Source organism: Anguilla anguilla, chromosome 6 (assembly GCF_013347855.1).
Source record: "Anguilla anguilla isolate fAngAng1 chromosome 6, fAngAng1.pri, whole genome shotgun sequence".
In the NCBI taxonomy this organism is placed as follows: Eukaryota; Metazoa; Chordata; class Actinopteri; order Anguilliformes; family Anguillidae; genus Anguilla; species Anguilla anguilla.
The window spans coordinates 16,165,981-16,179,399 of NC_049206.1; the positions used below are offsets into that span (position 1 = coordinate 16,165,981).

Consider the following 13,419-nt stretch of genomic DNA (forward strand, 5'->3'; position numbering starts at 1 on the left):
TTAAACTACGCGGTCGCTCCCTGCACTTGGAACTGTACTTCCCTCTAGGGTTTTCAACACACTTGTTCCTGGTTATGGTTATACACTTTGTTGTACGTCGCTCTAGATAAGAGCGTCTGCCAAATGCCTGTAATGTAATGTAGACTACTTTATGGGTTTGAGAAGCATGACCCTAATTTGGCTGCATTTGGGGGCAGGGGTATCTCTAAGCAGGCCATCTGGAAGCTGGTACTTGTGCTCAGAAGGAGAGCTTTGGTGGTATAAAATGAGGAATCACCTCAGGGATTATAATTTTTTAAATTACAGATAATCTGTGATAATCAATCAATTATACTGGCTTGAATTCTGACTGCACTAATTGCTATTCTTGTATGGCATATAGCCTACTTAATATAGTGTTATATTTTAGTTCCTTAAGTCCTTAAGTTTGGATAACTTCATCTTTTTCCCTTTCTGCCAAATGGGATAATTATTGGCATCATGCACATGATGGAAAGGTATAACCATCATAAAATGCATGACACATTATTTACATGTTTTATTCTACATCTTCACTGTAATCATTTATCTTCTATTTATTTGCTTAATACTATTTTTGAGTAAACATCCTTAATTTTTTGCACCTGGATGGAACACACTAAACAGCTGTCAGATTTTTATAAAGTACATCTTAATTTCCAACTGTAATCGGATTTAGTCACTTCAGTGGACCCTTTCTGTAATAAAAAAACTGACAATTTTGAAATCTGTTGATTTAAAAGGTTCCAATGTTGATTTTAATTGCCATGACAACCCTCAGGCATCAGCAGAATTTTGGTATTCCTTTAACTACAACACAAACAAAACTAACCAGAATACCCCCCACCACAAAAGCAAACATGTTCCCCCTACAGCCATTTGTTTGCCACTCGCTAGCATTCCATTTGGTATTCCATTTACTTTGGCATTCCATTCTACCTCTTCACTCACTTCGATTCCTTCTATTTATTTTCTTAAGAGATGCTTTTGTTCTGCCAGACTGACGATGCTTACAGTACAGTTTTGAACATGTGACCCTAATATAGGACGGTAGATTGACAGAGGAACCGAGCTAAAATGCCTCATATAACAGCATACCATGGACTGCTGACAGGGATTCAAAGTGAGTTGCCACAGGCTCAGAGCCTGCTCGGCCCAGTGCTGTAACACCACACTACGTGTACCATTTCTGAGTAAACGGTTCTGTAAGGGTAATGTGCAAACAAACCAAGATGCCACACCTTCAGAAAATATATGGTGTTGGTAGCAGAATCCAAGACTCCAGGCTCTTTAAAAGAACCCACAGCAAATGTTTTGTCCAACAGATTTCCTTATACAGCTATTTAATTGTGATTACAGAGAACTGGTATTTACACTATTTTCCAAGAATAAGGCTGTATCCAGAGAAACTTACAAAGCTAGACAACTATACAGCTGGATAACTTACTGAAGAAAGTAAGTGCCTTACTCAAGGGAACAAAGGCAGTAACCCATGTAGGATTTAATCCTGCAATGTGCATGTGTGTGTGTGTGTGTGTGTGCGTGTGTCTGTGTGACTGAGATAACTTCCTGAGATGATTTTATGATTGCCATACCTCCAGCATTCTGAAAGTGTCTAAGGCCAGAACAGTATAATTCTGATTTATGTCATTCTTAACCTAAATGTGAAGACAGTCTACATTGATCTCTCATCATGAACAGGTCAATTTCCCTTCATGTCAGATGATGTGAAGAGAATACAAGAAGGCTGTAATGACTGACCACCACAATAATTTATATGATATACATCAAATCAAAATTCTTTTCAACTGCTGCCCTTCACATATAACCTTATTTGTAGAGGTTATATGCACTTTTCTTTCATCCCTTTCCACCATTTTGATTCTGATTCCATTTTAAAATAAGGGCTGAAATAAGAATGGCCTTGTTTCAGCCCAGTCAATAAAAGCTTTTTAAACGTTTTTTCACTCGAAAACAGAGTGCCTTGGCGCCACACTTTTTCAAAGTTTATTCACTTTTTTTTTTCCTCAAGGGCTATTGTTCAGCATGAATTTAATCTATTTTTGTTTAAAATGTAGATTTGCATTTGCAGGCCACAATTACATTACGCAATTGTAGCAAAGTTGAAGTAGAACTGACTGGTGACACCTCTAAACCAAAACTTTTGCATCTTTAGCCACATCATATTGTACAATAAATAAAATAGCCTGAATATGGATCTTTAATGAACTGCTGAATGTAGCTATCTGTTCAATTATTTTGATCTATGCAGCACTCACACATTTAAGCAAATGGGACCAGTTGGCTTGCTTACTGACTGGGGGAGATGTATAAAGTATTTCTGCCTAAACCCCTACCAGCTCCATACTGGCTGTGTCCAGGCAGGGCATTCTAGAATGATCCCTGCCTGAACTTGTGGCTGAAAACAAACCAAAGTAATTTTTTGACAGTCCTCAATTGAATTACATATACAGCGAGAGGAGCCATGGTTGAGAGATGGAGACAGAAAGACAAAGAGAGAGAGCTTTCAAACAGTAAAATACATTACAAAGAATAGTGTGGCCACAAACAATATGTATTAGGCCGGCAGAAGCATTGAAAGACTTCATGGGCCTTTTCAATGGGGGAGACATTTCATTTCCCTTCCCTTCAATCTCCCTTACACCGGTTTATTAGAACACAAATCTTGCAGAAATTTTGCACCAGAAATCACACCACATATGAGGCAGGGTAGAGAGGGAGGAAATTGTTGCACAAATTAAACTGAGGGGTGACTAGGTATAAGTTAAGAGCCAGGTTATACTGCTACAGTATCAAAACAAACCTTTCTAGCTGGTTAAAGTTAGATGTCACAACATCACACATCTAACTTACTAACCATGCATTAGCTAAGATGTTCATATACTGTAAGGCTTTCTCATTTGTGAAAAATGTCACATTTCTCAGACTGACTTTGGCAACGTTATATTATATTTCTCTGGTGGTTACACCACAGCCCATAAACTGCTGGCACGCTTGCAGCAGTAAAAAAAAAGGAACAGCAGGCTCTGCTCTGCATTAAAATACAAAGTTAATTCCTGCCTACCAATCATATCAAGTGAGACCCCTACAGAAACACCCAATACAATTACATTATGTTTTTCTCCCATTCTCTCCAAACCATACTCATCCACAAAAAACCTGGAGAATTTACTTGTAGTTTCCACATCCGCCTTGAACCATTTGATGAGGACAACTAAATCTTTTCAATTATTCACTGGTTTTTAGGTTTTAAGTTAACCTTCTCTAAACTGAGTTATAGAATGTATGACTTTTAAAATGTTTTAAGTTCAGGCTATTCAATACGTTCAGTAAAACATTTTTCTTTTTTTTTTTGAATTTTACAGTGCAGGGGTTGGACCACCACAATTTGGTAGTCTTGGAAAAAATAATGGTTGTCTTGGGCATCTGGGCAATTAATTCTACTGTAGTATCCTGACAATTCCCAAGAATAAACTAGCTGAGGGTCATAACGCTGCGTACATAGGTCTAAAGAAATTGCTCTTTAAATATAATGCTATATTGATTTACCCAGGTAATGCTTCATACAGAAAGTGGCCATAAGACCTTGTATGTTTGTTGACACAGACCACTTACTTGAGGATGGCCACAGGATTAATAAACCAAAACTTTGCCTGTGGAATACAAAGAGCTTCAAACCAAAATAATTATAAGGACCCAAACCAATACAATGAAAAAAAAAAAACACAGTTACAGGAAATTGTGCCCTAAGCTATTCAGGGCATATCACCCTAACTGATGAAGAGATTGTCAGGAGCAAAATCAGGTGCAAAAGAGGAGCCTGTTCTAAAGGACACAAATGGACAAATTCTCTAGCCCTTGTAGCTTCCTATTGACTGACACGCATAGAGCTGTCAGCTGGTCCCAAATCCCGGTTAAACCACCCACCCCACTCCAGCAGAGCGAAACGGCTTTCACGCACGAGTCTTCAGAACCCGTCATCGCGCAGAACACCCCCACCCGCCCGCCCCCGTGAAGGCTAGGTATCTCTTGGCAACTGATGAGCCAGCAGAGAAGCGTCAAGGCCACAAAGCAAACAAAGCGACTCGGCACTATTTTTCGTGGGTGGGAGCCTTTTGAAGCACCCGGCAGGTTGGTGGACGGCCGCTGGGCCTGTTGTTTGTTTTCCGCGCGTACATCTGTCGGCGGGAGCGGGGGGAAGTGTCGGGCGGGAGAGGGGGCTGTTCAATCATAAACACGTCTCCTTTTGCACAGGCTCAAAGCATCAGCAGGCTACCCACGTCCCTCACTCGTACTACATCTGAAGCTCAAGCTTTTAAGTCCGGTCCAGTTTTTCTTTTCTTCCCAATTAAACACTGTTCCAACAAACGAAAACTCATTCATGGGAAGCAAAAGAATTACTATGGTTTAATTTCATCTATACATACTGTCATTTACATACATACATTTCATGTATGAATAATATTGCACTGGTTTGTAAAACTAACAAAAAAGAAAAATAAATAATAGCAATAACAATTCAAATGGCAACAGGCCAGATAAGGGCTCCAATTTAGTTGTAACTAAACAAATAAGGGAAATGTGGTTATACAGTTGTACACAATGGCCGATGAAATCACTAGCCACTGTTTACACAACAAGACATGAGGTTTTAGAGAGAGTGAATGGCAACTGCATATTCCATCTAGTCAAACTCAACCCTCCCCACACTGCCACAGGTCACACCTTCAATTCTAACAATATTCCCATAGCAAGGGGTTTTTGATTAGGCTATTTGCCTGAATTTTAGACTGTGACAAGGTTTAAGAAGCTAAATCACTGGTCCTCAACCCTGGTCCTGAACAGTAACAGGGAGTGTTAGTTCTGTTTTCGCTTTAAAAATCTTTAACAAATTCAGACCCAAGAAACCAGGTCAGCTGAATTAACAAATCAATTCATTACTGCGTAAGAACAAGACCCAGCAGACCCTGTAGCTCTCTGTGGGATACGGTTGAGGACCAACGGGATAGATCAACGCGCAGGATAGATTGATCAATCATCTGCTGATGTGAATGACTGACTACTAACCTTTAACATGTAATCACTGTTACAAAATGATGCTTAAATCTGGAAGCATTCAGAAGTGGTTTGAATAATGCAGTGCAGATACTTTCCATAACCAAACAATAAATAAACATAAAAATGGCACCGCTCTGTGGGTAAATGCCAGCAAATATACCCTTCGGGCTTAGAGTAAATGCCAGAGGATAGCAAGGATAGCCTCTAAGCCACATTCGTACTGGACAGTGTGACTGAATTTGCTGTGGACTTTCAGTAATCAGCTTGGAAGAGTCCCACAGAACGTTTCCCATCTGAGGTCTTACTGCTGGCTCATTCTTTAGCATCCGACACTTTCCTGGCATTTCATTCAAGCACTCCGCAGCATCTCTCTACTGACGCTGCTAAGATTAAGTATACCATTTGGATTTTCAGCAGTGAGGCTAAATCCTTCAAAACAGCAACCCTGCCATAATCAACGCAGAAGACACATTTTTACCCATTTCTCTGCTCAAGTGTAAAATATTATCAGTGATGCTTGCTGATACCAACCTAATTCTTACACGCAATCTAACCATGGGCCCCACACCAAGTTTATTATGTCTAATGCGCAGATTGCAGACTTAATTCAGAGTATTTCTCAAGCTTGATCAAAGCAACAGATGAACACTTGCTTTGGAGAGCCACACTAAATTTAAGATTTATGTTCGTTGAGTAACCACACAATTGAAAAAAATCTTAAAAAGAGGAACCCATTTTTCCAGCTTTTAATTTATAAAGTGATTTCTTGGCTGGGTTTTAATATTCATCATCAGGTACAGGACCTACAGGGCTCTACAGTACTTCCATTTTAGGAGCACTTGCTCCTGAAGACTGATGTGTGCTAACTGGAAAATATAATTTAGTAGCACAACACACCAACTAAATGGGATGCAATTTTTTTCAACTAAGGAGCACATGTGCTCCTCGAAAAACATGTTAGCACACAGCCCTCAACCTACACATTCATCCCAGGGTTACGCAAGGAAACTGATTTCATTGTTGCCAGGGACAGTGAATTTAAGGAATGGCTCACATTGGAGGGACACATTTGTTACAGCATGGCTGTCACCAGTAGGTTTCCTAAGGTGGCACTGAATAAGCCTGAAAATTCACATCAGCCATCTATGAAGGGTTAGTTGCCCAGTCCGGAAAGGGATGTCTTGGATCTTGATTAAGCGTGCCTATGAATGGGAGAATATCTGCACCAGAGAGACTCCTGCAGAACACCCATGCCGTAGAGCATGCAACTGGATTGACTCCATTGAAATCCATTATTTAGGATCCATTTTGCAGTATGCGAAGAACCTTGTCTGTAGGGCCCCTCAGACATCTTGAGTTACTATGGTGAAGCTGGAATCGGGGCAAGCCATGCTCAGATTTCAGGAAGGGGCTGGCAGCAGCCGAGGAGATCGCCCGTTACTGAGAATGCTCATCTTTCTCATGGACTCGAAAGGAGGCCCTTTGCTATGGAGACAGATGGCACTATGGCACAGGCTGGTTTCCTGGAGCCACTTTGTCCGAGAGTGCCCTTGCCAGCTTTTTACGGGAAGGTGATGGACCGACTCAGGGAAAAGGGGCAGGGAACAATCACTGGAGCATGGGCATGCCTACATTCAGGCACAAAAGGCAACCTGTCCGCGTGAACCGATCTAAGATTAGCGTAGCTGAGACACGCCGATGCCGATAAAGTTCCACAGTGAAACAAAACCGGCTCATGTGAACTGTTCTCAGATCAGTGTATTTGAGGTCCACTCTGCTGACTGACAATACAGCAGCACTGGCCTGGTCTGAGTGAATGAATGCACTTAAGCAGACGCTATCTGACGTTTATCATAACTCTAATTTCGAAATAACTAAAGATCATTTCTTAAAAAAACATCTACATATGTTATGAATTTAATTACACATTTAAGGGATCATATACTGGTCTATAGACTGCTGGAGCACAGCTCATGGTGCACACAAGGATTTGACATTTATGTTAATGCCTTAATGCTTGAATGAAATTAGGCTATGTGTTTGTGTGTGCGCTTGTGTTTGTGTGTGCGTATGCATGTAGGAAATGTAAATGTGGTTAAATTTACAATTCAGTGGAGACTGATTCTGATGGATAGTTTTGTTTGTTTTATTTTTAACTGCCTGAGTTGTGATGTGTTTGTCATTCAGCCTAACGTGGGTACTCACAGCCTCAATCACTCCCTTTGGTATTCAATAATACAGGCAATAACTTCTACACATTCCTGTGTGGTGTGTCCTAATGCCAAATAAAGGAATCCCACATTCCATTAATTGCATTAAATGGTGAACCCAGTTTATGATCTGGGGACAGGGATAAAGAAAAGTGAACAATTGCTGGCAAATGTTCAGTATAAATAAAATCACTCGATTACCCCCAAAATGTTTTTTAGATAGATGTTAGTTACGGGTAAGGCTGAAGGAGTGTTTATCCTTTCTGTCCTTTATATCACTCAGGAAAACACATGACATTCACTTTAGACTTTTTTTTTTTTTTAACTTTATAAAGACTTAATTAACGAGGACATTCTCAATGTGGACATTATCATGACACGGTAAATGTCTCCAAATGTGTAGGCAGAAACTGGCAAAGATACCATCACCCCGCCTACCAGCTCCACCTCTGCTGTTGACTCACGTTAACAGCAGAGCAATCTGGGGAGACAAAGAGGCTTCACCCAAAGCCCCCACAACACGGCAATACAGACGGATAACAAGAAAATGATGCCTGAGCACGCATGGATGAGGCCTCGCAACATCAATCATATAAAACCGTCAATTCCGAGCCCAATATTTTACCTCCTGCACTATAAACAGTGGAGGGATGCATCTGTCCCCGTCTCATAAGAAAAGGCCAGACCAGAGCAAAAGGCACATTCTCACTGTTATTTTTAAAGTCATCATCATTGCAGTTAAGTTCATTAGCATGTAACTTGATTACAAGAAGATGGCGTCATAGCAAAATATTTTTTACTTTGTTGACTGATATGCAACTCAGAAAAGAAATACAAGACAGCAATCCCCAGTGGGCTTAAAGGATTTAAAAGTAGTAGGCCTATACGTTACACACAGGTGTGCAATAAAAATATAGATTAAAGGGTTATAAGCTTAGCTTTATGGACAAAAAAACAAAGGCATCAAATAATTAACTGTTATTTTTTTTTTAATTACAATGAGTGTGCAGAATGATACAATGAAATCAGTTCCACAGGAAGTATTGCTGAAGGAATTAATTCAGGAGATGAAAGATGGAATAAAAGACAGCACACATCCATCATAGACAGGCAGTTAGGGCCAAAAAATGGATTTAAAACAGAAACAGGACAGATAAGATGGAAAGAATGATCACAGGCTGAACAGAGTGGGGAATGGATATCACAAGCATAAGAGGAACAGAACGATTAACTTGATGGTAATCATGAAAGGGGGCCGGGCGGATGTGTGTGTGAGAGGGATTGTGAACAATCACAACTTTTCACAGTCACTTAAATCATCAATAGTTTTACTGCGCAGCACAAAGCTCATAACTTCAGAATTACTCTTGCCAATCTTAACACAAAACTTCAAATGAAACTTTTGGATTGTGTCTCAAAAGATTGCCAGATGTTTTTACTCAAGTTGACTTTAAATATAAGCTTTTCCGTGTTATATATCACATACTTGATATGTTTCCAAAGGCTTCATGTTAATTAAAGAAAGAAAGCTGATTATTAAAAAGAATTCAGTTCAAATAGAGCCAGGCAATTAAAATCACTTGCAACTAACCATTTTGAAGTCAGTGGTTTTTCTTTTCAAACACAAGGAACCAAAACTCCATGATGTTAATTAAAGTAAACGTAATCAGCAAAAATGGCTAGTAAACATAAATTCTATCCTTCACTGGAAAAGTGCATGGTGAGGGAGGTTTCTGCCTTGAATCTTCACTTTAAATCCAAGTAAACAGAAATTGCACTTTTGTTTTTTCCTCAAGAGAGCACAACATCCGGCTTTCCTGAATAAACTGTCCCACTTAAGCTGAACACTACTTGAGCAGCTAAGGGGACCTATATACTTATGTTCCACCACAAGATTTAGACATACATTGATTAAGGTCAACATTATAGGAAGGGGATTATACATTAATTAGTACTAAATATTTAGGCAAACTATAAACTTGCATACTGTAGGCTACTTGCATTTAACATCGCTCACCAAGTGAGGGAGCAGCCAGTAATTTACTTTCATAAGGAACTCCGACAATAACCTCATGCTGAAGGAAATGTTTGTCTCTTGGCCAAAAGGCAGCTGTTCTCCCTACTAGAGGCTGGATCTGTATGTTTAATAAGGTTAATGGTATCGTTACTACCTAGGGGGTACTGGCTAGACGAGATGAGCGTCTGAAAAAAACAAAACAGGGTTGGTAACACTATGACAATGAAATGGCAACAGTTTTACCTTATTTCCCAGACCAGAATGCAGTCATAAACATGTTGCGCAAATGTATGAACGAGTCAGAATGACACGCAGGGCAATACACAATATTACAACCATATACTGAATAAATGTGCAGCCTCGGTTAAACCACAAACTTAAAAGGTGTTCCCACACCGCCACGACCAATGACTTCTCAAACCCAAAAGCAGTTATGGAAATCACGTCAATTTTTCAAACATACCGTTAACAACATCTGGGATTTACAGTAGGTCGCGGAGTGTCATTGTGTTAGTCTATTCTGTTTTCGGAATGGAAATACGCAGTGAAACCCCGCATTAGCTATAAACAAACAAAGATAATATAGGGTAAATTCAAGCAAAAAGAGAAACGAGACCGGCAGAAAATACAGTTGCTTTTGAAACGTATTTATAAACATAACGCCAGTCAACTTACCCTTATCCTCCTCATTGCAGCCACAATCTCAACTCGGCTATTCGGTCGCGCCACATCCAGACTACCAATGTACTACAAATAAGAACATTAACGCATTAAAATGTATCTGTTCCTAATGCATGCATGAGACTGCACGTTTGGCAGCCTAAAACGTACAATGAAAAACTTGACCTGACGATTTGCAAGCGACGCTTACCGTCGATGTACAGGTTACAATTCACACGTGGGACAATACTGCACAGTAATAATTAAACAAATTGAAATGTAAAGCAAAACGTCCAAGTAGTAGGCTACAGTAATATACTTTTGCGTCGAACTCTATAAATGTTATCGTTATTTTGATACCCGTCGTACCGCTTGCCCCAAGGAAAAGTTGTAATTAATGCTCTCACCTTAGCTTCGAAATTGACCCCATGTTGAAAAGCTTCCTCGTTGTGCATAGGAATCCTTAAATCGTGATCATCATCGACTAAATTGTACTTGGTTTTCCCAGGCATGGTCGCCGAGTTACATCAGAGTTCAAACTGGCAAGATAATTAAATCAGATCAACCAGATCAATCCCACGATGTCAGGTTCCCTACTTCGAAACTCCACATTGCACCGTTCTCTTTAGTCTCTCCAAAACGCGCCGTTATAATAAAACACACCGTCCACAAACGTAACTTTACAACAACTACTACGTAGCGCACCAATCCTCTCGTTTTTTTCCTCAATATAATAACATGCCAGAAGTAGCCTGCACTTCGACCCCGGTCTCGGCGAAAGCACGCATTCCCATTCGATAATCTCGTGCTTTCTTCCTTTTCCTCAGCTAAAATACTTCAACGTTCCTATGTTTACGCTTGTCTTCTCATAGCAGCGCCATGACTGGGACACATACAGACATCTCGGACGCGGATAAATCGGGCGCAGACCTTGATTGGGTGGATCTGGGAATTCCGCCTGTTTTGATTGGAATAGAGTCACATTACGAATTCGTAGGAGGGGTTATAGCATCGCTTTCCTCATTCATTTAAACCTATTACAACGAGGTACTGCGTGGCACCTAGTGGTACCTTGGTGAAGAAAAAAGTAGAAAAGAAGAAAATTATTCCTCCTCCACCAAACTTTACAGTTAGCAGAATTTTAGCCAATATAGTTGGCACTATGCTGACTGCCAAACCCAGATTCGTCCAGATAGTGAAGTGTGATTCATCACCCCAGAGAACACATTTCCACTGCTGCAGAATCCAATGCCGGTGTGCTTCACACCACTCCAACTGACATTTGGTATTGTGTAGGGTGATCTTAGGCTTGTGTGCAGCTGCTTGGCTATGGAAACTCATTTCATGAAGCTCCTGATGAACAGTTCTTTTGCTGACATTGCTTTCAGAGGCAGTCTTGAGTGTTCCAACTGAGGACAGATGATTGTTTTACATGCTAACTGTACTATCCCAAATAATGCCAACTGCATAGTGCATATATAAAATGTATATATTCCATTAAATGCATTTAATTGGGTATTGGGACAGTGACACATTTTTTTTTGTTGAAATGGCACTGCACTCCAGCACATACAATTTGAAATAAAACAATGACTATGTTAATAGGTCAAAATGCAGACTGCCAGCTTTAATTTGAGGGTGTTTATATCCATTCAACTACATCAGGTGATCCATGTAGAAATTATAGGCCTTTTAAAATGTCCCTTGAAAAAGTACTTGCCCCTTCCTGATTTCCTTTATTATTGCATATTTTCACACTGAATGATTTCAGATCTTTAGACAAAATGCAAAAAAAGGAACCTGAATAAACACAAAACACATTTTTAAAAATAAATTATTTCATTTATTTAATGACAAAAAGTTGTCAAACACATAAAACTTAAAATCGGGGTTTTTGGCTTTGTTATTTGTTCAGCCCACCACAACAACTTTTTTCAGCGTTTAACAATCTTGATAATCCACTGACTGCTAATACTATCTCCATAGAGCCCAACAGATTGTTTTCCCCACTGTGGGGGCGTGGCCTATTTATGAACTTTCTCTATTGTATTTGTTGGAGTTATTCTATCTGTGATGTTTCGCTCATTTCTGGAAAGTGTCAAATATTTTTAAATAAAACTTTGCACAGTAGTCGAAGGTTGTGTGCATCACAGAAGGAGTTATTTTGCCGCCGATTGAATACTTGGTGTTACTATAGCACCCAATTGAAAATATGACATTTGAAAGGGCATACCTCCTGCCCTATCTGGCCTAGAGACATAAAAGTAAAGTCAATCCATGCCTCTCATAATAAACAACTTTGCTACTTTGACTGAAAAGGTGTGATTGGCAGATTGGTTGACACTTAAAAGACATCTCCTTCCAGAAAGTTTGACCAATTGTCAAGAAACTTTCACTGATGCGTTTTTTGGATGCTGCTATTTAATGGTTATTCAAATTTTGTTTGCAAAAAATACTGCCACAGTAAGCCAATGACCGCATGAGGGGTGGTTTTTTTTTTTTTTTTTTTTTTTTTACAAAAAAAGCTAATAAATCCCAAATGGTTTGATGTAAAGAGATGAAGCTTGGTGTGTCTATTGATAGCTTCATCCTGACAGACACAAAGTAATGAAAGTTAAGTCTATTTACAACTCCATCCTGGGGACAGACCTAAAGAATTATCCTGATAAAACCACCAGGCACTATGACACTATGGAGCTCAACAAATTTTAAAAATGGAAACATTCACAAAAAGTCTGTTTCCTTGACATTTGAAACTTGCTTGGCTGACTAAGCACCTCATTAAGAAAATGCGTCTGCAAGTTTTTTGCATTTGCATATGTATTCGTGAATTAATTGCTACTTGCAGCTATATTTATTTCTGTTTTTCTTGATGAGCACAATCTGTCAATCAACTTTCTTTGGTCTACCCACTAAGTTTACTTTCCAACCTTCCATGTGTTCAGAGCTACAGACTGCATTTCTCAATGTGAGCAAGTACGTTAATGGAGAAGTCACTTTCTCAAATGCATTGAGAGAAATGGCAGACCAATTGTATGGTGTGCCCCCGCCTCATCTATCTTGTGGCCACGACATATCAAACCAAACTGCTCCATGTCACCTCTCCTCTTCTGTAATGCAATATTTGCTCATTTAAAACAGAAAGCTACCCATCTAGCTTAATCAGGTACAAGATAGCTAAATTGCGCAATTATTTTTTCGTATTTTAGTGAATATTATTTACAGCTACCATCTAGTAGGTGGTGGCAGAGTGGCAACAGCATCCAACCTGTCCTCCGTTTCTTTGAATATTTGAGAAATTGGCTTCATTAAAGTACTCGCTCACATTGAGAAACATTTTAGACAGAACAACGCTTGTTTGCCAATAGAAAACCATCTGTAGCAGACCAGCAACAGGTTGTTTATTCAGTTGCAGATTTCTGGAGGAACAATGCA

General features: G+C 39.6%; 1 protein-coding gene across 1 annotated transcript in view; it reads right to left on the bottom strand.

The window, feature by feature from the left end:
* LOC118230022 (carboxyl-terminal PDZ ligand of neuronal nitric oxide synthase protein-like) overlaps positions 1-10,905 on the bottom strand; it is a 60,225-nt gene extending 49,320 nt beyond the window's left edge. Inside the window, exons 1-2 of the mRNA XM_035422696.1 lie at positions 10,392-10,905; positions 10,000-10,071 (exon numbers count right to left, since the gene is read on the bottom strand). Of these exons, the coding sequence (XP_035278587.1) occupies positions 10,000-10,071; positions 10,392-10,496 (177 nt within the window). The 5' untranslated portion in view covers positions 10,497-10,905. The remainder of the gene's footprint in view (positions 1-9,999; positions 10,072-10,391) is intronic.
* Positions 10,906-13,419: the final 2,514 nt, after the last annotated feature.